Source organism: Pelophylax lessonae (genome assembly GCF_965119305.1).
Source record: "Pelophylax lessonae genome assembly, chromosome: 6".
NCBI classification, from domain to species: domain Eukaryota; kingdom Metazoa; phylum Chordata; class Amphibia; order Anura; family Ranidae; genus Pelophylax; species Pelophylax lessonae.
Window position 1 is genome coordinate 266,534,312 of NC_138773.1, and position 27,747 is coordinate 266,562,058.

At 40.7% G+C, this 27,747-nt stretch overlaps 1 protein-coding gene across 1 annotated transcript in view; it reads left to right on the forward strand.

The window, feature by feature from the left end:
* The window catches only part of IFIH1 (interferon induced with helicase C domain 1), a 58,356-nt gene that overhangs the window by 23,112 nt on the left and 7,497 nt on the right, over positions 1–27,747 (forward strand). Inside the window, exons 5-12 of the mRNA XM_082261007.1 lie at positions 186–254; positions 10,746–10,963; positions 12,523–12,733; positions 18,493–18,716; positions 20,001–20,114; positions 22,099–22,222; positions 25,391–25,618; positions 25,795–26,051. Of these exons, the coding sequence (XP_082117133.1) occupies positions 186–254; positions 10,746–10,963; positions 12,523–12,733; positions 18,493–18,716; positions 20,001–20,114; positions 22,099–22,222; positions 25,391–25,618; positions 25,795–26,051 (1,445 nt within the window). The remainder of the gene's footprint in view (positions 1–185; positions 255–10,745; positions 10,964–12,522; positions 12,734–18,492; positions 18,717–20,000; positions 20,115–22,098; positions 22,223–25,390; positions 25,619–25,794; positions 26,052–27,747) is intronic.

Sequence of the window (27,747 nt, forward strand, 5' to 3'; positions counted from 1 at the left end):
CGCTGTCATCATGATTTAGTCACAACAAGCATTCTTGCAAGAGACGTACAGTAAATAGATAGATGAACAGCCTGGCGGGATTTAAAGGTCATCAGTCATACGATGAACTGAGTACTACGCGGCAAAGTTACTTTGCTTGAAATATCAGTTATTTCATTGCAACTGAAACTGTATTTTCTTTTCAGATCTGGATGTGAGTTTGCCTGAAAGTTTGAATAAATCATCTGATAATGGGGAGATGAGCCATGAGTCAGGTAGGATATTGAAATATTACTATGTTAACTTTTTTATTTTTGTCTTATTGTTCTGGTAAAGAGCAATGAACAAACTGTATTAACCCATAGCAATCAGATGTAGATCACCTATCGCTCTAATATGATTGGATGAAAACTGAATTCTGATTGGCTGCTACAGTATACTGCACTTGTGTACCATAACCCTAATTCAGTTTGTTGGAATAACAATGATCTATGTTTTTCTATGACAATTTATCCTAACTAGGAATGGGCTTCAGCTGCAAGTGCTAGTCCTATCAGCTCTACCCCATAGCATGTTTGTAACATCATTGATCTAATATGGCCGTATTAGTTCAATGACATCACAAGTATAGGTAATAGTGTGAGTCTCACGCTATCTTGAGGATTCCTTGTACCCCTTAAAGCTGCGTATACCCGTAGTGTGAACCAGACAGTGTATAGACAAGTTAATGGAGGGGAGAGGTATCGCGCTTTAGGGAAAACTAAAATGGTGTTCACTCAATATTAATAGTGATATTAAACAATCAAAATCAATATAAATGTAAATTGTCTTCTGTGATAATGTCCAAAATCAATACATAATCCTCAAATTACACACTAAGCTAAGTGAATAAAGTAAATAAATACCAATAAAGGTGAAATCCGTTCCAAAAATAAATATATAAAGTGTTCTAGTGCTATATCAAAAAATGAACTATGCTTTAAAGTAATAGATTGAAAGTGAATAAAGTGATAAGTGCTCATTCAATGTAAATAAATACAAGCAGGTACATATAAAGTGCTTATGAGTGAAGGAAAGTGCTTATAGTGTCCCAATAATGTCCAAATCATGTGACCCGCACACGCGGTATTTCTTCTTATTTTCTTCGTTGTTACACCTCCACCTTACACCAAATATTAATGGGGGTGCTTCTTAATCCTTAGGACCCCTAGGGGTGTACTAGCCTCTCACCTCAAACTGTAAGGGGATGCGCCTTATAATTATATGGCTCTCCTTATCCAATCCTTCTTCTTACCCACTTCACAGATGTGGGATGGTGATAGCCTGTTCTCTGGATCGGGGTAAATATTCTCTGGATGTGCCACGAATCTCAAAGAAAAGTGCTTATATAGTGCAGTATTTCCATAAAAACATTTATTGAAAGAAAATATATATTGCACTCACATAAAACGAACGTTTGCAAGCATATAAACGAGTACAGCTTATACTGCGGACTGTCTCTCCGCTTCCAATGTCACTTCCGGTCTACCGCCCTACGCGTTACGCCACTTCCGGTCACATGGCTTCTTCAGGGGATCCTCTCAAGCATGCATGAAGAATGCAGAAATGAGGACCTGGATCTCAGGGTCTTTGTGCATGTGTAAGAAGCTTCCCTTGCTTGCTCATGTGCTGGATTGTTGAAGATGGTGGCAGCAGGGAGGGGGAACAGGGCCAACATTATGGCGGGCTGAAGTTCCTCTTTAAAGGGCTTTTTGCAGCCGCAAAGTGGTTAATAAAGATAGAAATGAGGACAAATCGTGAGAGAAAAGTATTTTTAGCTTTTGGATTTGTCCATGATCTATGTTACTGCATAAAGTTGTATTTGCAGGATTTCACAATGTAGGAAAATAAAAGCAGAATTTAGCAAGAGAACAGTCCGTGAAAACACAAATACATTTTTCTAGATTAGTGTGTCTATGTACTGAAATGTTCCATTCCAGCTCATGAGGCCGTAAATCTTTGTTTACGCTTGTTGAATAAAATAAGGTAACCTTAGAGCAAGTGAGATTTCCTTTTTCTGAGTTTGTATAGTTTTTAAAGTCAGCTTTAGAATGTTTTCACTTTAGCTGGGCAAACATTCATTACTGATGCTGGTTAACAATCCTAAAAACTTTATTAGCAACAATCAGGTTTTGTGAGAAACAGGGTTCAACAAGTTCCAGAACACAAGTAAATGTAGCAGCTATCATTCCCAGCATGCCTTGAATGTAACTGGTTTGAACAACCTTTAAATCAATGAATTTAGTTCTGCTTTAAGGCAGTACAGTAATACAGGGCTTACATACAGGAGGTTGCTTGAGATGAGCTCCCTTAAACATGTACCCATGAGGCTTCCTTAAGTTGACCTTGCCTAAGGGATATTTCCCTAGCCAGTGTGGTGTGCAGAATTGCACCAGACCTGAGGACTGGAAATGCTCTTATTGTCCTGTCCTAGTATGTGGGTCCGACTCCACACATATCCAGGAATGTCCCTGCTTAACAAGAACCTGTCCCTAATACTGGGCCAACCTCTCCTTCACAAGCAGATATCTGTCTCTACCTGAAACTTTCCACACTGCAGACACATCACAATGACACATCATTGGCTATGTCCCCTTTGCCTCAAAAATGGACACACAAATTAAGAAAACTGTGTCCAATCAGACACAAGCTCTCCAAGATGGCACCTGGAGTTCATGGCAGAGGACACTGGTGCCATGCCTGGATCCCTCATTTAGATAGAATAAAAAGGGGGCACTTCCCCTGCAAAACAATTCCAATTAAAGTGAACCTTCAGCCTCGTCCCGCAAATTATTTTATGCCTGCTTACCGGGCAGTGTTTTCTGCACAGATCAGATACTCCCCAACCCAAGCAGATCCATCCTTGTCCTGCTGAGATCCTCTTATTGTCTGCTACTGCTCAGTTCTGCACTGCTATGTTGTTTATGTCTTCATTGAGAGGCCCAACAGCTCTTCCGGGTTCAGCCGGCAAGCCTTCTGAAGATGCCCACTAGGCCTCCCCCCTTCCCCCCTATGAATGAAAGACAATGCCTCCTGGCATATTTAACGTGCATAGTGAGTACTATGCACATCATCTGCTTATGTGAGTGATGGATATGGAGGGAATGGTGGGGTTGCACAGTTTACATAACGAAAAAGGTAAAAAAAATAAAAAAATAAAAAAGCAATGCTTTTCATGTAGAGGAGGGGTGGAGAGGAAGGAACGTTATGTTGAGGGTGAAGATTCGCCTTAAGAAACTAAAGATGGTGAAAAGGAGAACTACATGCCTAACACTTGGTTAAATACGACCCCCATTTATGACAGAGAGCAGATACCACAGTGTTTTCTCCACAGTGCTCCTGCTTTTTACGAGTCATTTACAAAATGTAGGCTCCTTTATAGAGCCTGTGGTATCCTTTGCAGAATTTTCAGCATAATGCTAAAAAAGAACAGCCTGCGATTGGAGAACGATTGGACATGTGATTGGGCTCTTCATCCATTTTTTTTCCATTTATTTATTTGAATTCACTTAAGTTCCAAAAATATTGGGGTTGGAGGCACTGGAAGCAGGAGAAAAATAACCTTTCACCACGAATGCAGTTAACTCATTTATCGGCTGCGTTGGGAAGAAAGTTGCAGTGGCAATAGATTTACTACAGTTTGGGGGTTGGAAGATCTCTGAGCAATCATCTTTCTCAATTTCAGATCTGCTATTCTATGGGAATGGGGGACAATTTTGTACCTATGGAAGCAGGCATAGAGAGTGGAAAATGCAAAGTGTTCTGATTGGATGAGGTGGAGAGCATGACAGCACCATCTAGCCTCTCCACCTAGTCCAACCAGGAAATACTTTACATTCATTCAGAAAATGCATTTTCTGAATGGTGCTGGTACTGTGCGGCCAACCTTCTGTGTTCAGAATACAGCATGGCAGCCACTCCCCGTAGGACCCAGAAGCAGTTGGAGATGACTGGAGTAGTAGTGTCTACTTTGGTGATTTCCAGCTTCCAGAAGCATTGGCGAGGTATGGTTTATACTTAGTTACATTGGTCCAGGCTGGACCAATATAACACTACAGCATGTAAAATATCCTTACCTGGAATTAAATCTAAAAAATATACAATGGAAAGCATTTAGTTTTTTTCATCCATTCCTGGAATCGTGCTTTAATAAAATGGAAGAAATATCTAATTACAGCGTCTGTTTCATGTTGAACAGTTTTCAGATGTAACCGTGAAGAGAAAAAAAACCCAACTATTGATGCGATTCTAGTTCTAGGACAGTTAAATCTACATAAGTCCCCTTTTGTTATGTGCAAGATACTGACGGCCTAATTGCCACATTCTTCCTCGTCTTGCAGGAACATGTTGTTCTCGCTTGTGGATGTGGTTGCTTACTCAGCATTGCATTTATTTATAGCCATTTTTTTTACTTAGTGCTATAAATGCCATGTCATACACTTCAGCATCTTCTGTTTTGATTCTGGAGGTTTCATTTGACCCCAGAATTTATTACACGTCAGTAAGGAAGCCTATCCAGGAAACTCATATTTTGCTACATTAACCATTTTGCATCTTAAGCAATTTTTAAAATGTTCTCACACATTTTAAAATCAGCATTTTTTTGCTAGAAGATTACTTAAAACACTGGAACAATAATATATTTTCTGAAAGCAAAGGCCCTGTAGAATACAATGCTGGCAATTTAAATTTTTTTATGTTGCACGATATTGGCACACCTAATTATCAAATCTTTATTTTCAGGAAAAAAATAAATTTTACTGCACTTAAATATAATATAATTCCCAAGTTTGTCATAAAATATAAAATTTGGGATTGCATTAAGTAAATAAATGCCATACATGCCAAGCCTTAAAATTGCAGTCCCCCACGAAATGGCGAAAAGCTACGGTACCCAAAATGGTCCATAGGTCACGATTAATAAGATTTACAGGTTATCAGTTATAAATTAAATGGGGTACACTCTATAAGAAAATCAGGCGAATAATAGTCCGATTTTCCTTGTTGTTTCACAGTAAATCGGAAATCGATGAATGAAAATTTGTATGAAAATTCTTGTACGACAAAGGCTTTTTTGTTGTTGTTTGTTTCTGATCATGCACAGTAATTCTTTTTTGATTTTTTTTTGTACAAAAATCGTGCAAAAACTGTACACATTAAACGAAAACCGTTCGTTTTGTTCCTGTAAAAATTTTGGCGATTGTCCCTTCGACAATTTTTTGTCGAAAGTTGTGTACTCACTTTACAAAAATCGTACGAAAATTCTGTGGAGGAAAATGTTCACCCTATTTTCTTATAGTGTGTATTAGCCTTTAATGGTAAATGATGACCCTAAAATTTTTACTCTCACTCCAACATTTGTGGCGATACCTCACATGTGGTACAATCACTGTTCATAGACAGGTACACATCCTATGCACACATTTGCATTCACACGTGTTGGGGATTTTTTTTTTGTTATTTTTTTTCTTTATCATAATTCACATATTTAACCTGTTTTTTTTTTTTTTTAATTTAAAACTGAAGTTTAGCTATGCATATTTTTGCATAGCTAAATTGGTCCAAGCTAAATGCAAACCTTTCTCTGATTGGACAAGGTGAAGAGGCAGGGGATTGACATCATAATCTCCATCTTATTCAATCAGAGAACGCTCTGTATTCATTGAGGCAATGCAAAGTATTTTCTGACTGGTGTTCTTGCTGAATGAGCGACCTCCTGTGTTCACTAAGCAGCAGAACAGCTGCTTGACATGGGACCTGGAGGCTAGCGGCGATCATTGTACAGTGATTTTCAGCTTCCACAGGGATCCCACAGGTATGGCATATACATAGATGGACCAATGTAGCTTCAGCTTCATCTTTATTGCAAACAAGCCCTCTGTGTAATAGCATTGGCAGATGACAGGTTCTCTTTTTGTAAATATCGGGCTATTCGACTTCTAATGTTTCAACTGTCCACCACTCCAGCCAATCATGTTACAGTAAAAGTGATCGGGTGGCATTACAGCCCCCCCGGATGGCTTCTACTAAATAGCAAGGGGCCAGCTGAAAAAATGGTCAAAACAAGCCATAAACTTGTTTAGACCACTTGAATTCCAGGCAATTTATTAATGGCCTATGGACGGCAAGTGGTTAATCTGTTGATATTTCTAGTCAGAAGAACCTAACAGAAGAGAAGGAAAATGAAGAGCCGTTGAAATTACTTACAATAACAAATTAACACTTTCATCCTGATACCTGGCTATGAAAGTGACAATATGCTAATAAAAATTCTGTTGTCGTGACACCATTAAAGAAATATTTTAATATATTTTCAGTGAGTGCATATCTATTTCATATTTTTTACACTACACTAAACTACATTTATTGCAGAATGTGTCTTAAAACCCAACTCCAGGCTAAATTCAAAATGTTTTAATTGGGCCCCCAGCCTACAAAAAAAAAAAAACAGCTCTGCAATACTTACCTTAAATACTGAGATGTGCCCCTTAGTATCTCTTCTAATCCACAGTATTTTATGTTAAATGACACAAAGCAGTAATTAACTTGGAAGACTGAGAACCTACTGTAGGTGCAGGGCATATAAACATGCCCCCCGAGGGTCACCACCGCAGCACTCTGCATTTACCTTGTAAGGGTTCAGAGAGTGCCACTGATATCCTTTTATTAGCACTGCTCCTATTATTGATAGAGAAGGGGAATGGGTGATCAGCAGAATGGTGTGATCAGCTTCAAGGCTTCATAAAAGTATAAGTAAGTATAAAATAAAATAGCATATATTATGAGTTGGAGACCTTCAGGTGAGCAAAGAAGATGGTTGGGAGCAAAGAGTGGAGGCAAAAGTGGGGTTTAAAAGACACCATGTCACCTTGTCCCCTTGTCGCTGCAGAGCAAAGTATTCCCCAGTTATTCTTTCATTTACAGTTCCACGGGCTGTTCCTTCTTTCTTCACTGTTTCCAAAAAGTATCTGGTGCCTCTGAATATGGGGAAGTGTATGCATGTGAATCCAGGAATAAATACTTTTTCTAAAAAAGCCATGTTCATGTTTAAATGAGCTTACCTAACCCTCTGGAGTCATTGAAAGCCCATTTTACCCTTAAAATCACCAAAACCAACCAATTCCATCTTCCTTTTTGACTCCAATGCATTTTTTAATAAGGAGAGTTTGTGCCAAAGTACTTCCAATGGACATTTTGGTATAGCAAAAACTTTCAGTTTTGCTTATCCATATTCACCTTCCGATCACTCCGCCACTGCTCCATTTGGTGAGTTATGCTTGGTACATACAATGAGATTATTGGATTATTGGACGAATGCTTATCTCATATCGAAAATGAAAATTTACTAGAGTTATGAAAATTCTCATATGATAGAACAAAAATTTGGAAGTGATATAATGTATTGTATTTTCGGACAAAAACAGTACTGATTAAACAAAAATCGTTTGAGAAAAAATTTTGTGCTTGTCTGATTGGATAATATCGGATGAACTGGTGTGATCAGCACTCAAAAGCTGTGTACTATCGATCAGATTATCGTATGATCGCTTCAAAAGCGGATTGTTTTCATGCGATTTTCTGATCGTGTGTACGGGCCCTTAGGCAGGGCTTTTTTCCCAAAGAACAGGTTCAAGCACTCTTGTCTCCGCCACCTCCTAGTACCGCCCCTTTTACAGAAAACAAGTACAAATACAAGCCAAATATAATTTTGTGGTGTTAAGTAATTTGTATAAAATTGGTTATTGATACTAGACACCCCCCAGCAACAACAGATCCCACCATCAACAATAGACCCCCCGTAGCAACAATAGATCCCTCCCCCAAGGAACACAATACACCATCCCAGCAACAATTGATCTGCCTAGCAAAAAAAGACCCCTGCTGGCAACAATAGATCTCCAGCAGCCAGCATCAGTAGACTCTTCCCCCCTTAACTCTGGATTCCCCCAAAACAACATCAGAACCCCAGAGCAAAATATCCCCCACCAGCAACAATCGATCCCCTGCAATGGCAGATCCCTCCAGCAACAAAAGACACCACCCAGCAGTCATCATCAACGGACCACCCAGCACACCCCAGCCCCCTTTGAAAATACATTCTGTGCTGGAGGTGTGTTTCCCTGCATTCCCACTGAAAAAAAGCCCTTGAGTTAGGTAAATACCCAATACTTCCAGTTAAAGGGGGCATATGAATCATGACTCTTCTTCCTACATGATAGTGCTGGTGCTTGGTTATTATTGGTCTTGTACTTGAGATGGGTGCTGGGGGTAAATCATCAACCCTGTGTAATTCTACATCTAAAATGTTATACAGTTCAGATATAATATGACTATGGCCGTTTGTTGAAAAAAGTATTCAGATTTCCCTGTATATTGTTAATTCTCTCCAGGGACACCTGTGCGCTCTACTATATACTGTATACAGGCATACCCCGCTTTTAAGTACACAATGGGACCAGAGCATGTATGTAAAACGAAAATGTACTTACATAGTTACATAGTAGGTGAGGTTGAATAAAGACAATAGTCCATCCAGTTCAACCTGTGTAGGTGTGTGTGGCTGTAATCATTTCACATAGCCCTTAATGTCCTGATCCTTGAGATGTAAGTCTAAGAGTCTTTTGAAAGCCACCATAGCTACTTAAAGTGAAGCAATACCTTTTTTCATTTCCTAGGCAAGCTGGCTGGCCACAAATAGGATATGTTGGAGTCCTGGGTCCCCTCACATTGCTCCCCAAGTTTGGTATCCCTGTCACTTATGGTTTGGGAGTAGTGCCATGTCAAGCTGACCAAGATTTCCCATAGACGCCAATGTTAAAAACTGGGAGTAATGCCATGCCAAGCTGACCAGGCTGTGTCCGTACTCGCGAGTGTACGTAAAGTGAGTGTACTTAAAACGGGGTATGCCTGTACTGTATATGACTGGCACTGACAAGCAGTTTTATGTACTTCCCCACTACCATAACATTGATTAGATCCAACATGGAAGCCAGTAGTTTTTGCAAAAATGGGATGGATTAGAAGGACTTAGAAAAGTAAAGAAAATAAAGAAGGGGACAGAATTGTTAAAACAAATGATAAATGGAAAATAAACAACAGATAATAATGTGAATTAACGTGACTGTAATTCTCTTTGAGGAAGAGTTTTAGTGATAGATACGAATGGTTATTTTCCAAATCTGTTTAACAGTGCATAACATTGCCACATCTCACCTATTTGGATGAGTCATGTAGAGCCTACAGTACACAATGTGGGAGTGATACTCTGCACCCTTCATCTCCAGACACGTGCACATTATGGAAGATAATGTCAATGCACAGTGGAGAAGAACCATCTTAGCATGTAATGTGCATGGTCATGACACCAATTCTGATCCTTCTGACACTATTAAGCACGGTCATAACTTCAACCTAGAGTATGTCTTTCCAGAAAATCTGAAAACTTACAATGATTCCTATATCTGTGTCTCAGAACCTAATAAATAATGATACCCAAAACGTATCATTGTAATTATGGGGTCTCTGCATTGCAAGACAAGCAAAGAGGTCGGGGTAAGCAACAAAAAGGAATCAATATCAGGTAGAGGTCAGGGCTGAAGAATGTGTTCTATTTATGGTTCCTTGACTTTAATGAAGAATAACTGAATATTAAAATAAGGGTTTATTTGTATACAGATAGGCAAATTCTAACTACAAGAGAAACGAAGGAAAGGAAACAAGAGTGATGGGTGGCAGGTAGAAGTCCACTTTCTTGACCAGCTTATTCATTCTCACTACAAAAGCCATACATACCAAGGATCTGTCCCATTTTGACATTTGCAAGTCCATAGAAAATCACATCTTTGATCCATCATCAAAGCGGAGCTCCACCCAAAAGAGGAAGTACCGCTTTAAGACATCCTCCCTCCCTCCTCTGCCTAACTTGGCAAGTCATTTTGGAGGTGGGGGATGGGGAGCGGATACCTAGTTTTGACATGTAACCGCTCACTGCTTGTGCAATGGGAAGGACTGTGATGCAGAAAGCTGCACAGCTGGCTGCCCACAGTTAGGATGCCGGTGCCGGGAATCTCGAAGATAGTGAACTAGCCCAGGTAAGAAAGACGTTGGATCCTTGGACAGGTAAGTGTCCATTTATTCAAAGTCAGCAGCTATAGGATTTGTAGCTGCTGACTTTTAGTTTTTTTCTTTTTCTTTTTTTTTTAAAGACTGAATCTCCTTTTTAAGTCTTGTCCAAGTGGTGGTGAAAGCCCATAATTGTCCTCTGTTCCACTCATGTGCCCTCTGAAGATGATAAGCAGTCATTGAGAAAATGCAGAGTGTTCTCTATATGCTACCCATGCCGAGCAGGTAACCTCCTTTGCTCAGTTAGCACCATGGCAGCCGTTCAGCATGGGACTCAGAAACTAGTTTGGACCACTGTAGTAGCGGTGCCTACTACAGCGATTTTCAACTTCCATGGGGATCACACAGGTATGGCATATACTTACTTACAAGCTGGACCAACATAGCTATGTCAAGTGTCATACCTAAACTTCAGCTTTAACTGTAACAGGCAAAAATCAGGTATCTGTCCTGCCAGACAGGGCTGTGCAATATGGCAGAGCTGTTTAAATCTTGTAACTGGATGGACACAAAGGCAAATTCTTTGCCAGGTAAAACATATCCCTTTCATTATGTTTAATATAAAAAATATAGTTGTTTAAAGGAACATTTTTCTTTTGTATCAGATAATGAGAGCACAGACCGAGCTTCTCCCATTCCTGAAATGACCCTTCGAGAATACCAGCTGGAAGTGGCCAGACCAGCTTTGGAAGGCGAGAATGTTATTATATGTTTGCCCACAGGAAGTGGGAAGACTAGAGTGGCTGTGTACATCACCAGGGACCATCTGGACAAGAGACGGGCACAACGCTTGCCAGCAAAAGCTATTGTTCTAGTCAACAAGGTATTGAATTTTTGTTTTTTAGTTTTAGAACTCCTTGACACTGTGGTTATATTTTAAAATGTTAAATGACTAATTCAGCAATTTATGTCTTTCTCTTTCAGTAAAAATGAACTCATTTTAATATATTTGTATACATACATACATATATATCTACACTATATTGTCAAAAGTATTGGGACGCCTGCCTTTACACCCACATGAACTTTAATGGCATCCCAGTCTTAGTCTGTCGGGTTCAATATTGAGTTGGCCCACCCTTTGAAGCTTTAACAGCTTCAACTCTCCTGGGGAAGCTGTCCACAAGTTTTTGGAGTGTGTCTATTGGAATGTTTGACCTATTTTCCATAAGGGCATTTGTGAGGTCAGGCACTGATGTTGGGCGGGAAGGCCTATCTCGCAGTCTCCGCTCTAATTAATTAATTTTTTTTCACTAATTATATTTTTGTGTTACCCCCGTCCTGCTCATCCTAGCATCCCTTAAAATGGTTCTGAGTGCCAGGGGGCTGGGAAGGATGAATGATCATATGACCACTGTCACAGAGGGCACACGATCGAAAGCCAGTCCTGCTAGCTACCAATCTTTAGTCTGGACGGGGAGCTGTCTTTGACCGCTTGATCTTTGTGTAGGGAGCATGCTATCCCTGTAGGGATAGTGACTATATTGCCACAGTTCTTATTGATTTCATAAATGTGCTTTTTAGTGGTCCAGTCCCTGCTGCCACTCTTTTTAATCCTTGCTCAGGGTCTCCTTCCCTATGACTTGACAAAGGGGGTCACACCCTGAAACACCTTGTCTAGGAGACCAATCTATGTCACATCTATCCTTGTGAGCAGTCTTCCTGTATCCTGTTGTTGTGGACTGGCAGCTTCCGGTTTTTCCCTTCCGAGACACCAAAGGATAGTGGCTTCCTGTTCTCCCGCAGTTGCTGGGCCATGTGAGCTTCATCATTGCACAGTGTCAGTGATAAATCAGGAACCATGAAATCCTTGTTTTCCTAACTGCAATTGCACTGGTACTTTGGGAATTGTTTTAACATTTCAACATGGTGGACATTTTAGTGATTACAATATTTCTTGTATTGAGACTTGTGCACTATGAACTAAGTGGCATCAAAAAGCCACCCTGTTTGGATTTAATACTTACCTGATTCACCCTTCTTTACATTAGCTTCAATTCAAGGGGATCTCTGTGCACTCTATTGTGTTTGTGATTTATTTGTCCTATTTCTTTCTCATCCAGGGGGCACTCAGCAGCCGAAAAGAACACCCATTTTTGTGGCTGTTATTGGATGGTTTATTATTACTATAGTCCACCAAATTACTTTAAGCAGTGTTCAGTGCTGGGCTTTATTGGGTTTTATATTCTGTATTGCCTGACATGATTGGTGTAGCTTCTAGTGGCTACTGATCTAAATATAAAATTTAATTTAAAAAAATAGGACATAACAAAATTTATGGTAAAAATTGTGCAACATAATACAGTTCAACATACAATAAATTTTAAAAATTAAATGCACAACTCCTTACATGGATAATCTTTACTGTTTTCTATTATTCAGGTTCCATTGGTTGAGCAGCATTTCAAAAACGAGTTTCACCAATACCTAAAAGATTCCTATAAAGTCACCAAAATCAGTGGAGATTCCCCGCTAAAGATTTCTTTTCCTAAAGTGGTGAAAGAGAATGATGTCATCATATGCACAGCTCAGATACTGGAAAACTCATTGATCCAGGCAACTGAAAATAAAGAAGAAGGGGTCAGTCTGTCAAGTACGTAAAAATATATTATACTGAAAATCTATTGTGGTTGGTTGGAAGAACTCCAATTAGCTGTTGCAAATTTTGCAAATAACAAGGTCCCAGTGCCAGATGGCCTGCCTGCTGATGTTTTTAAGCGAAACGAGGAAGTGTTGTTTCCCTGAATTGCTTAAAGTTTTCATGGGGGCTGATGAAGAAGGGACATTACCTTCCTCCATGATTGAAGACTCTATATTTGTCCTTACTAAGGAAGGGAAAAACTTATTGCAACCCTGTTCCTACAGGCCAATTTCATTACATTGTGCAGATGTTAAATTACTGGCCTGAGTACTAGCCACTAGACTGAGTAAAGTTATACAAAGTATTGTCCACCCGAATCATTCTGGCTTTATACCAGATAGGTCAACTAGTCTGAATATCAACTGAGTATATTTGAACCTACAGGTCCCAACTTACACCATGGGATTGAGGGCCCTACTTTCCCTCGACACTGCCAAGGCATTTGGCAGGTACTAGCAGTTTTGCAATTTGATCTCTCATTTGTAAATTGGATAGTGAATTACCTATTCTCACTATCTTAGGGGACAAGGCAGAGGTGTCCCTTTTCACCCTTGCTCTTTGCTCTTGCTATGGAGCCCCTGGCATTAGCAGTTAGATCCCCCTCAATTATTTTTGGCTTTTAATGCACTACTGGGGAAGGAGAAAATAGCGTTATACGCTGATGAAGTTTTACTTTTCCTCTGAGATACGCAGCCCTCCCTGTCTGCTGTAATGGACCTAATAACTGACTTTTCAGGCTTGACAATTAAATGGGACAAGTCTACACTCCTGCCAGTAGATGACTTTACAGGGCCCATGCCCCATGTGCACAGCACATACAGATTGTTGATCTACTTATAAGGTTAATATAACAAGAAATCCTAAGCAACATTTTTTTTCTTTATTCTGTTTATTAACGTTTCAGAAGTAATATAAGACCCTTAGTCAGGTGGTGTGGTTACTGAAAAAGTTGAATATGTCCCATACCATATTAATTTAAACATAGGATTGTATACCAGAGCAGATGACTAGTCATCAAAATACAATAAAACAGCATCAGGCGTTGAGGCATTGGTGGTGTTTCCTATCCACTTCAGCCACACACGTTTTTTTTTTTTTTTTTTAAAACCCTCTTGGCATAAACATCTTTGTACATGGGCGAGGTGGGCTGTTGCCAGAACCAGACTGTGGGGGGAGAGGACTTCTTCCAGCTCAAGGCAATTGCCTTCCGGGCATAAAATAGAAGCAGACCTAAATGGGTTCTTTCTGCTATGGTGGGAACTATTTTTTTCCCCTGGGCCCAGCAAACAGATCCTAGGAGAAGGTGTAAAGGAGGTGCCTGCCACTGCATTGATAATACCAACAACTGCAGCCCAATATTGCGAAATAGCTGAGCAATCCCAGAACACATGTATAAAATCCGCTGTCAGGTGAGCACATCTCCAGTAGGCCAGAGAAGACATTGGATTGAGTTTATGCAGGTGATAAGGCGTAATACAGTATAATCGTATGCCCTATGCAAAATTTTGAAATGAACCAGTCTGTGTCTGATGGAAACAAGTTGTTTGCTTCAGTTGAAGTTATACATTCTAGCAGATCCATGTTATTAACGTGTACCCCTTACACTACTGTATTAGAGTCCCTTTGTTATCCCTATTAGTGAAAATGTGGAGGTTGTTTAAGTCCCTTTTACATTATAAGGGCTATACTGATGTAGCACCCTACAGGTAGGTGCTAGGTAAATGTATAGTGGGCTTTGTCTGCCTAACAGCAGGGCCATGATTTCTTTTAGTAGGGTGTAATGGCTTCCATGTGTGTTTGCTGGGAGGGGGGTCTCCCCATTGGCTCTGCAGATTCTGCCGCAAAGGATTCTGGGAGTGTGTATAAGTTTGAGGGAGAGCATAACTCATTGTCTTTGGCGGGAAGCAGAGTCCCAGGAGGGAGAGGACGTCTCTGTTCTTTTCAGAGGAGATGGATGTCTCGGGTGCTGCCGGAGAATCCAGAGAGTGCTGAATTGAGCTGAGGGGGATCCGGTGTGGCGAGAACCAGCGGAGAGTGAGAGGGGTCCAGTCCCAGGAAAGGGACACATATGTATATATGTGTGTGTGTGTGTGTGTGTGTATATATATATATACACACACACACACACACACACACACACACACATGCACCAAGCGAGGATGTCCAAAAAAAAATGTGACAAGCTTTGGGAACCTTGGTTGGGTACCCCAGGACTGGAACCTCAAGCACTCATAATGGACAGATTACTGGGGTAGTCTAGGCAGTCCCTACATTGTTCTACTGTTGTACTATCAGCTAGAGATTGAGTTCAGTTAAGTCCCGTATACACGTAGCGATTGTTGCCCGTAAATATTCGGCCGACGACCGATCGGCCAATTGTAGGCTTGTTAGTATGATGCTTCCGACAGCCGACAGCGCATTTTCGGCCGAACAGAATCTGTCATGCAGACTTTAAAATTTTTGTTGGCCGTCACCAGAACGGCCGATTTTTCGCCAGTCAGTACAGATTTCGGCCGACAGACAGCAGATTAGCAAGACTGGGCATGCTCAGAAAAGAAAAAAGACAAGGAAAGTTAACCATCACATGACATCACTTCTGCAGTCGGCTTTTGTTGGCCGACAAAATTCGTGTGCAGTCTTTTGCAGTTTTCAGCCGACATGACAGCCCTGGACAAAAGACGGACGATCGTTCGGCCGACGATCAGTACGTGTGTACGGGGCTTTACTGGGCCTACTGTCCACAGAGTACTGTTCTTTCTGTTGTGACACTTTATGTAGGGGCTCATACGCTGCAACCTGGACAGCTCAGGCACACATGCTATTAACTATTTAAACAGATAACCAAACCTCAGCCAAGAGGATTGCATATAAGTACTTTTATTGTATACTGAAATATATTTAATGGCTGTTTATTATATTGTCTTGATTTGAAAGCACGTGTAAAGTGTCACAAGAAAAGCTTATGCAGCACACTGTTTATATACCCTTTGATACTGTTAATAGTTGTGTTGGATTCTGTGTCTCTACTGTTTGAAGGCCTTGGGGTAGGTTGGGAGAGTGGGTGGGTTAGAGGACAATGGGGTCAATTCACTAAGCTTTACTGCATGTGGTAAAGGTATCATATTACTTATTTGTATAAGTTATCGCATGTGGTAAATAAAGTCCAATTTATTTAAAAAACAAAAACAAATTGGCGCTAAAAAACAACGAAAAAAGAAAAAATTAAGTTAAATAAATAAAGTTAATATCGCAAAAAATCATGCGGTAATCTGTTAAGCCCAATTCACAAGCGAAACAGGAACTCAAAAAAGGTGCGATATTTAACACCACCCTTTTGGTGGCGGTAACCAGTGTGGTACAAGAAAGAGGGGCCTATTCAAACCCTCAGAAAGGGGTATTCCACCCACTGAGAGCCTAATTCCATCCACAGAACACCCACAGGATAGGGTACTATTTCATCCACAGAAAGGGGTGCAATACTACCCTCAGGGGCCTAACCTTAGGGGTCTAATTCCAGCCACAGGGGACCCACAGAAAGTTGACACACTTCCACCAGCAGTGGACACACAAAATGTGGCATTATACATTACGAGTACACAATTTTATTTCTTTTTAATTAAATAAAAAAAAGGCTTGATGTTCAGTGCAAATTAAATACAAACATTTAAAATGTAACATCAAGAACCTTTTAATTAATTAATTATTTTTTTTAAGTAAATGTTGTTTACAAAAGTGCAACAATGGAGTATGTCAACCATGACAATTACTCCAGTTGTAATCCTTTCCCACTGTATCCAAAACTGACAAAAATTTTTTTTTCGCTTGACATACATCACCTGTCAGTAACACATGCCTGATTATGATAAACGGTCCCAGACTGTCGCCCTAACTGTCAGAGCAATCCATCTGGGTCTTCATTCTTGCTTTCCATGCACAGTTTAAGCTCTGTTGGTGGAATGGTATAGTGTGACAGTGTAAGCACACAGTGGGTTAGCACACAGTGGGTAAGCACGCAGTGGGTAAGGTTGCCGTGAGGCTTTTTTGGCCTCTCTACCCCTCACCTTGACGTGGCTTGTGTGGCTACAATTTCTAAACTATTAAAAGGGGCTAACCAGTAGTGATGAGAATGGGGGTGTTTGGACTGGGACTCAGGAACCACGCATGTGAGCCTGCAAGGAAGCCAATACCTGTACGGGACAATCATCTGCAGTCAGGGCATTCTGCACAGTTGCACATATACAAAGGAGCAGGTAAACGTGTGGCTGAGGGGTGGGAATACCCCAGCTGCAGATGATTGGCCAGTACAGGTGACAGCTTTCCAGCAGGCCCACACATGTGGGTTCGGATCCCAGTCTGGACACGCCCAAGCTCATGACTGCTAGCCTGTCAGATAGAGAAGGAGAAAAAGCTGGACAAGACAGTTGAGCTTGTCTAATGTAGGCCATGCATTGCAAGGGTTTAATCTTTGAGATTGATAACATTTATCAATAATTATAGTTATTTATAATTGGGTGCATGCAGCGCGGTGCTGCGACAATAAAACACACTCAGTTCAGATGCAATTTAAGTAAAAGGAAAATAGTTCACATTAAGCCCTGTGGAAGAAAGCCCAACCAAGAACACTCTCAGATGACAGCAGCATGTAGCGCAACAGGTCTAAGCCCAAGCTGACAGGGTCTGTCTTGAGGGATGGAATGCAGCCTATCTGAGCCCAAGTGGGGCAATTTTCCATGAAGAGTATCCCTATGCTTTCCCTATTCATCTGGAACCTTACCCTAGCACTAGTATTGTCCCTGACAAATGGGTGACCTGTCTCTACACTACCCACATGCTAAATGCACCAAAACCTAGGAGCCAGGGTCTTAAATAAACTCTGCCTGACCCAAGATGGCCACTAGAGTCACATGGGCTGTCAGCATTCAACCAGATCAATACCCCAGTGATCCAGAAAACCATAAAGAAACCATGCTTCTCCTGACTTACTCTCCCTCTGCACTGCTGCTGTGGTTGAGCACCACCTGCAGTGGAGAAACTAGATGGCACCTGCCCACAAGCCACTGAAATTATATCGAGTCATAAAGACCATAATATTACAAAGTTACAAGTGAATTTTGTTGATCGGACAGGTCAAAATCTGGATTTTGCTGGCTTTAGGTGCATGTCATCTATATAACTCTGACTGTCGGATGATGTGAATGCATAATCTGATCTTCCACCTCCAGAGCGGAGTCAGAGCAAGCTTAGAAACCGGAACACTCTGCTGCCCAAATATTCTTGTTATTGTGAGAAGAGAAGTGTTGGAAAAGAGCTGAGGAGCAGCTGGGCATATGCTGTCAGCTCTTTGGAAGTGGAACAATAGTGAAAACAGCAAGTTCTCCCCCAAACTTATGTTAGCTGATAGAGACAGGGGACTCCCCCTTGATCAGAATCTTGACAAATCATTCTAAAGTTTTGCTCTGTGGTTCCTATGGAGAAGAAACCCCTTTGCAAAACCAATTGTTCCTCAAGCAGACTAGGGAGTAGAGCTGTGTGGAAATATAGATATGTGAACCCTTGCCTGATATAACCATAAAAAGGTCATTGGCCAATGTCTATGGGTACCTTTTACACTCCTTTGCCAAATTAATGATAATAATAAAAAGAAGAATGGAGCAAAAACTGAAATCTATAGGTGTATTTGCAGTCATTCCATGTGGTTTGCATTTTTTCAGATTTCTCCCTACTTATCATTGATGAATGCCACCACACTATCAAGGATGCGGTCTACAACAACATTATGTTACGCTATATAAAGCAGAAAAAGAGGAATCAGAGAATTCGCAAGACAGAAGGCTCTGCAGAAATGGTTCCCCTTCCTCAGGTTTTAGGACTGACAGCTTCACCAGGAGTCGGGGGGGCTAAAGACAATAAAAGAGCTGAAGAGCATATTTTAAGGGTAAGTTTTTTCTGTCATTTAACTGAGACTTGCTATTAATATGTATTTTTATATGTTTGTTTCTGTAAGAAGTTCCTTAACAATATTGAGAAGATGGAATGAGTTTCTTCACAGAATGAGTATGAGATTAGATTTTAGGAATTAGGAAAGGTTAAGGACCAGCATAAAGCCTGACCCTGCCTTCTAATCAGAGTTGTATAAAGTACTCGAAACCCATACTTGAGTAAAAGTACAAGTGCTCGATCAAAAAGTGACTTGAGTAGAAGTGGAAGTGCTCGATCAAAAAGTGACTTGAGTAGAAGTACTAAAGTATTCAACATTTTTTGTACTTAAGTATTGCAAGTAGTTTTTTTTTTAAATTTTGCTACTCAAGTACTGAAAGTAAAAGTACCAGTAGTTTTGAAAAAAAAATGCTACTCAAGTACTGAAAGTAACAGTACAAGTACTGTGTTATATAGTTATTAAAGAAAGAAGTCAAAAGTTTGAACATCATATTGTTTTTTATTATTTCAAATGCAGCTTTTATTTATACCGTAGCATTTATTTTCGTATGCGCTGATAATGCACATGTTTTGAGCTTCATGAAACCTGCCATCTACTGTTCTGGCAGTGATAATTTTTATAATAGTAACGAGTAACTATGCAGCACAAAAAAAAAAAATATTGGAGTAGAAGTATTGAAATCATCGAAAAAATGTAGTGAAGTAAAAGTGGAAGTAGGAGAAAAAAATTCTACTCTAGGAAAGTACAGATACCGCCTTTCGGTACTTAAGTACAGTAGTGAAGTAGTTCTACTTAGTTACTATACATCTCTGCTTCTAATGGGTCTCACAGATACAGAAACCAGTTTAAAGAAAACAGGTGCAAGAAGCTGCTTGCACTATTAGCATCAACCAGTCTTTCTCAACCTTTTTAATATGGAGAAACCCCTGAAATATTTCCCTGGGCTCAGGGAGCCCTTGCTAATAATTAATATATCAATAGCTCATAATACATTAGTGTGATGGCCACTAAAAAAAAATGTTCCTTACATTTGAAGTCATTGGTAAAAATACCCCATTTCAGATAGCAAAAATTGTTGTCACTGGTTACTCACCTGAGAGGCAAAAGTTTCCCATTTGCTCAAGGAACCTCTCTGGAGGAACCTTAAGAGAGACTGGCTTCGGTCTATAGAACACCTCCCATCTCAATATTTTTATAAGTTCTACCTGTTCTGTATTATACTCCTCTGAACCTGATAAATAAATCAAAATGATTGTCTTTCTTTTTTTTTTTTTTTTTTAGATATGTGCTAACCTTGATTCCAGAATCATGACTGTTATAGAAAAAAAACAGCAGCTCCAGAATCAAGTGAAACTTCCATATAAACGAGTTGATATTGCCGAAGATAAAAATAAGGTAGAAAAGTTTTTATTTCTTACTGAAACTGAATCTAGAATTTCTATCAGAGCTATCATGCTGCAATGTAAAATGTATACTATATACTGAACATTTGATAAAACTATGTATGGCTATACATCTGTTAATTAAAATTGAAGAAAATACATTAAAGATGAATTACCTATTTTTAAACTGCTGCAGTCTGGTCATGTGATCCTGCAACTTTGGCTACCCTGTGTCAGTGAGTAGCTGCTGCAGGGGACAAGAGGGAGCGTCAACAATGACTGGGCCTTGGGGGCCTATGAATGACATCACAGCTCCCAAAGTTCCCAGCCGTTGTCAAGTGTTCCATGAGTCGGAGCCTGTGACTGGACCAGATTGAAAATAGGTAAGTATAGAGATCTTTTTTTTTAATATAGATTAGCCAGGATAGGTACAAAGGGTGGGGTGTCCTTCATGAGAAGATTGTCAACTAGCCAGATTTAATTTTCTTTACTGATTGCTATTTCCCCAGAAATAAAGCCAGGAGCAGGAATGCAAACTTGCTCAGACCCAGTGAATAAACATGCATGCTCAGGTGACATAAATGTGCACTAACCGCTAAAGGACATTTGAATGAAATGATCTTTAGTGGTTGGATTATATTCCTGTATTTAGGGTTCTAGAAAGACAATATCTAAGGCAGCCTTTTCAGCCAGTGTGCCCTGGGTGCCTTTAGGTGTCTTTGGGGTGCCTTAGCAAAATGCCTTAGAATTGCCCAAAAATGTTATGCAAGCCAGCAGGTGGATCAAGGCTGCCTTTAGTAGAGTTGTATAAAGTACTCGAAACCCATACTTGAGTAAAAGTACAAGTGCTCGATCAAAAAGTGACTTGAGTAGAAGTGGAAGTGCTCGATCAAAAAGTGACTTGAGTAGAAGTGCTAAAGTATTCAACATTTTTTGTACTTAAGTATTGCAAGTAGTTTTTTTTTTTAAATTTTGCTACTCAAGTACTGAAAGTAAAAGTACAACTACTGTATTATGTAGTTATTAAAGAAAGAAGTCAAAAGTTTGAACATCATATTGTTTTTTATTATTTCAAATGCAGCTTTTATTTATACATACAGTAGCTTTTATTTTCGTATGCGCTGATAATACACATGTTTTGAGCTTTATGAAACCTGCCATCTACTGTTCTGGCAGTGGTAATTTTTATAATTGTAACGAGTAACTATGCAGCACAAAAAAAAAATATCGGAGTAGAAGTATTGAAATCATTGAAAAAATGTAGTGAAGTAAAAGTGGAAGTAGGAGAAACAAATTCTACTCTAGGAAAGTACAGATACCGCCTTTCGGTACTTAAGTACAGTAGTGAAGTAGTTCTACTTAGTTACTATACATCTCTGCCTTTTAGTTACACAAAGCCACAGATTTTTATTGTACACCATTACAACCATCTAGCCGCCGGCTTCCCAACAACCAATGACGTAATCAGTTGATGAGGAGGATGTCGGGCAACTGCACGGCATCCTTGTTTGCCCCTCCCCTGCCCCTCTTTGTCATCACTGGGGTCACAATAACTCAGGGAGACGGGAAACACTGGAATACTAGTCAGTACCATTGTGCAAAGATATATTTGCTTTGCAAGAATAAATCACCTTTAATGATGGGTGTCCTATGCTTGTGGATGTTGCTGCGTTATGTAAAACTATTAAGGTTTTTTTACATTTTAGAATGGGGTACCTTAAGATTGTGCAGCATTTTCAAGGGTGCCTTGACTGACAAAATGGTTGAGAAATACTGATCTAAGGTATGCAGTATGGCCAGCTTAGAAGTAAATGACCTTGTAGGAGTCCTCCCTTTTCCTTCCTGCACATCTTGATAACCTTCAAAGCCTTTGGAGGACTTAAGAGGAAGAGCCCAAAAACCCAGGACACTCAACAGCTTAATGAGAGAATAGATCCGGTAGGAGTGCGGTTATTGTCACTGCCTCCAGTATTTTTACATTGACATTCATTTTACAGAATCCTTTTGGAGACAAACTCAAAAAGATGATGGTGAAGATTGAAGATTTTGGAGTTTTATCTTCAACATCTGAACATGGAACACAGGCTTATGAACAATGGGTAATTCAGCAAGAAAAATCAGGTAACCCTAATATATTAATAATAACTACAACAGTAACATATATCATAATTCATATCTTTAACACTCAGATGTTAAAGTGGTTGTAAACCTCAGACATAAAATATGTACAAATCATATCCCTCTATAGTCTGTACTTGTCTCAGTTAAGTGCATTAAGTGTAATTTCTGTCTGCTGCTTCTTTTCTCTGCTTTTCCTGACACCAAGAAAACAAAGGTGGCAGGGGAGGGACCTTCAGCACACACACTGTGATTGGCAGCCTCAGCTCTGTTCCTGTGTGCAGTGTGAAGGGGGCATGTCCCTTCCCTCCAATTAGCTCTCAGAGCTCTCCTCAATGAGCTCTGCAGTGTGTAATTTCAGCTCTCCACTCCCTGTTTTCTGAAAGCTCAGATACACTGCATACATTCTAGACTTTGAATGGATGTAGAGAAGCGAAGACTGTAGATAAACATATACAACTTATATAGGATGATTTGTTTCATCTCTGTGTATCACCTGAGGCCAGTCACTTCACTGGGTATATGTAAGGGTTTACAACCACTTTAATGTTGCCTGTATGGTGGCATTCTAGGAACATGTTGCTAAACCTTATAAATATGTATGCTAGCTAGATTATTCTCAAACACACACACTGGGAATTCCTTGCTGTCTCCTACAGAGGGACCACCAAGGAAGTAGTACAGCTCTGAATCAAATTACATAACTGAAGATGCCCATCAGAACACCTAAGAGTTGCAGAGAAAATGTGATAGTGTGACATAAAATTCTAAAGCCAACTCCAGGGAAAGTAAAACTCCTCCCTTGGCCCCGCATTGCAAAGGTTAAACATTCATTTAGGTTTAGGGGACCGGGAACAGCAGTTTTGCTTACCCAATCCTCTGCTCCCCCAGCAGCTGGTGCTCTCCTCTTCTCCCTTACACTCCAGCAATGGACTGTCTTTTGGCATCCTCATCTCCAGGGCAAGGCTATGGGCTCCAAGGACCACAGGAGCATAGGAGAGAAGAGGCTGTATGGACCTGTCTTACAGTCTGGAGGGAGTCTGCGGGAGCAGAGGATTAGGTAAATAAAAGGGATTTTTGTGGCTCTCTAGACCAAGACAAGTATTTAACCTATTCAGTGCTAGTGCAGGAGTTAAAGGGAGGAGTTCTATGTTCCCTGGAGTTTAGCTTTAATTAAATTGGGGTCTGCTAGGCCCCTAAATATAGCTGAATAGCAGTATCCTGCAAGAGAAGCGCTGTTATACTCACCTCTCTGGCAGCTCGCATGTCCCATCTTCTCCCCGCCACCCATTTAAGTGCTGCAGTCTCTGTCATTATCTTCGGCATTCAACACTTCTGGGGGTGTCAGATGCCAATGTTCCCTGCCACATACTGTGGTTCCATCTTCCCAACCTTACATCACTGCTGAGTCGAAGGAATCTTAGTCCACAGTAGGGAACACAGGCATTCAACTCTCTCTAAAATGCCAAATGCCAAATACACTGACAGAGGCTGCAGCAGTGGAAGAGGAGAAAGGAAGAACTCACACACCACACATACCACAAGACAGCTCTGGTGAGTATAACAGGGTGCTGGCATCTGGATTTGTTTTGGAAACTGACAGGGTCACTTTAAGGCAGTTTGAGACTTCATGACAGGTTACTAAACCCACAACCATAAAATCAGTCTATGCAGTGAAGCATGCTTGTTATACTCACTGTGAAACCTAAGGTGTTAATCCTCTGTATTGTGTAAAAAGGCTGTTTGATCCTGTCTTCTCTGATCAAACCCTTCTTCCACTGTCCCCAATCCATCTGCTGGTAAGACAGAGCCTTTGGAGTCAATTTGCACATGCCCAGATTGGTGTGTATTGCTAGAGAGTTTTTTTTCTGTGGGAGGGTGCATGTGATCGACACAGGGCCAATCGGCACTGTCCAGACAGAGGGTCAGGGATCCTGCAGCCTCATAGGACAGTCAGAGTATAATGAAAACTCCTCTTACAAGCTTTAACCAGACCCTGATAGACCTCATAGGACTGTTACATACTGCTGATGGGAAAAGATGTTTAGCAGTTTATATTTACTAAAGCTATTGCATTTCCATGTTCTGTGTACTTTGCGAGACCAGATATAATGAATGCAGGGTCCTGGGTTTAGTAACACTTTAGGCCCCTTTCACACGGCTCCATTCTGTCGACGGAGTCATTCTGCTCAGCGGGGGATTGATCCGCCGATCCCCGCTGAGCAGGCGGATGACAGTTCTGTCTCCGCTCTGTGTGCGGAGACAGAGGTGTCAGATCCCCGCTGTCCCCTATGGGGGAATCAGATGAGAACGGATCGCCTGTCCATTCTCATCCGATCTGATCTGCCAGACGGATGGAAAATAGGGTTTCCGTCTGTCCGGATTTGACGGACAGGATCAGATCGGATGTCAGTGGACATGTCTCCCTAGACATCCGCTGCCCCATAGAGATGCATGGGGCTTCCGTTCAGATCCGCCTGAAAAACTGACAGGCGGATCTGAACGGTCCGCATGTGTGAAAGGGGCCTTAAAGAGGTTGTAAACCCTCAAAACTTTTTTTTTTTTTTTGCTGCAACCTGAAAGAGAAACCCATAATGAGCTACTATGCATCGCATACTAGCTCATTATGAAATACTTACCTTAGAACGAGCCCCCGCCATGCCGTCCGCTCACCTGTATGACGGGCGACATGTCCAGTAGCCCGTCTTCCGGGATCGCAGCATCCGGCCATCTGATTGGCCGGAGCCACGGTGACGTCACTCCCGCGCACGGGAGCCGGTTCCTTCAGAGCGCATGCGCCAGTGACGTCACTGGCTGCATGTAAGGTAAATATCTCCTAAACGGTACATGTTTAGGAGATATTTACAGTACCTATAGGTAAGCCTTAATATAGGCTTACCTATAGATAAAAGTGTCAGTGGAGGGTTTACTTCCTCTTTAAGAATTGAATAGCTTTTATTGCTAAACTATTTATTACTGAATGAGTTGTGCTTGAAAGCAACCAGATATCAGCTTTAATCCTTCTCTCCTCAGATTAGTTCAGTTGAGAGTCAATTTTCTGGTTTGGCGGCCTGTGCTACTCCACTTGACATTTATCATCATTGCCGTTCTTGAATAAACCAACAAATATACAAACATAACTTGTTTTTTTTCTGTTAATCTTGTCTATAGCCGCCAAAGAAGGCAATCGCACCCAACATGTGTGTGCCGAGCATTTGAAGAAGTATAACGATGCTCTGCAGATCAGTGACACCATCCGCATGAATGATGCACTAAGTCATCTGGAGAAGTTCTACAAAGAAGAAAGGAAAAAGATCTTGTGTCTTCAGGAGAATGATGATGAAGGAAGTTCTCCTGAGATTGACAAGACTGATAAATATCTCCTTGAATTATTTTACAGTAAGCATATTATTCTCTACAGAACTTTCCAAAGAAAGGCTCAGTTTACTCTGAAGAAACAACATGAAAGCCCACATATTCTCATTTATTCTTAGAATTCTACATAGTATTGCAGTATAATTGATTTTGAATATTATTTTAACTAACATACATGTATTCGCTTTTTATATCTTCAGGTGAAAAGAATAAACTGAGTAGACTAGCTCAAAATGAAGAGAATGAAAATGAGAAACTTGTTAAGCTCAGAAGAGCAATAATGGAGGAATTCACCAGGAATGACAAAGCCAGAGGGATTGTATTCACAAAGACGCGTCAAAGCGCTGTTGCCCTGTGTCAATGGATTCGCGACAATGAGAAATTCAAGGAAGTGGGTGTCCGCGCACATTTCCTGATTGGGGCAGGGAGCAACAGTGATTTCACATCTATGACGCAGGTATGGTACACTACACAGACTCTATAAAATATGATCATTAATACTGAAATACTCATTAGCCATAATGAAATATAAAAAGAGGGGCTGAGCAAGAATAAAGTACATGTAAACCCTACTGAACTACTCTTTTTTGCTCTCCTTTGGTCTGTTAAAGCTGAAGTTTAGCATTCTTATCTTGGGGATACAGCACTGTACTTAAAGGGCAAGTTCATTTTTACAGAAAATCTGTAAAGGTGAACTTACAGTAGACCCCCTCCCCATCTCCCTCCAGTCCTGCTGTACCGGGATGCCACTTCACCGGTCCGGGGAATTTAAATTTTCCTTGATTTCTCTCCTCTCCTCTAGCGCTGACAGGAGTCTGACTGGTCAGCGCCGCCCATATGTCGGTGCTGACCAATTAGGATGCCTCCTATTCGTACACGCTAAAAGGTACGAATAGGTGATTAAGCTGCAGAAATTTAAATTCCCCGGACAGGTGAATCGGCATCCCGGTGTCTGATAGCTAGGGATTGTGGGACTTCTGTACAATGGGACCAGGGAGGATGGATATGGGGTCCAATGTAAGTTCACTTTACAGATTATTTGTAAGGGTGAACTTACACTTTAATAGTTATATGTAATGGTGTGTATCCCAAGTGTCTTCTTCTGCTATAGATCTTTCTGTATGTGTCTCCATCCATAGTGGCTATCCTTCTGTGCTGTAAAAGTTAACTGCAGCCTTGACTATACAGAAATGTTTTATCGTGTTCTGTAAATGGGTGGAGGAGACGTGTCAGTAAACTGCTTTGTCACCCGTTCAAGAAATGCAACGCATTTTGGGATTGTAGTAAGATAAGTTTTAAGAATGGCAGAGAGGACAGGAGCGGTTGGGTGGGCAGAGCAACTTTTCTGTGTGACCGAGGCTGCAGTTCACTATTACAGTGCTAGAAGACAGCCACTGAGGATGGTATCCAGTGGCTGTTAGTTGGCACACATGGTAGGATTTTTAGCAGAAGAAGAAACCTGAAGGTAATGGGATACACCTTATTACACATAACTAATTATAACTAAATTATACTAAACTTCAGCTTTAAAGATGCCAGGTATGATATATTTTTCATAGTTACATTGGTCCAGCTTGGATTAATGTACCAATGTATATACCATACCTGGCTGATGCCCCTGGAACCTAGAGATGACTGTAATAGATACCACTATTCCAGTGATCCTCACTAACTTCCAGGCCCCATGCCAAGTGGGTGGCGTAATGCATTGTGAACATAGGAGGAGCAGGGCTTCCATTCAGAGAATGCTTTGCATTTATATATAAATGAATTCAAAGCAATCTCTGATTGGGTGAGGTGGAGAGGAGGGGTGGCGAAATCACTCTCCATGTCATCCAATCAGTGAATTCTTCGCATTCATTCAGAGAATGCACAGTATTCTTTGAATGGCTCCTGTGCTGATCTCCGGTGTTTAGAATTCACCATGGCAGCAACTCGCTGTGGGACCCGTATGCAAGTGAAAACATAGTTAGACTAGTCAAAGCTAGACCAATGTAATTATGTGTAAAAATTCAACACCTGGAAAACATACTATCGAAAGCATTATGTTATATCTGTTCAAAAAATGCAAAATTGTGTTGATGCTGTAAAAAAAACAGCGACCCTCCTATGTCTGTGCCTCTGCTGCAGTGTTATCAGTTAGCAGTGTGGAC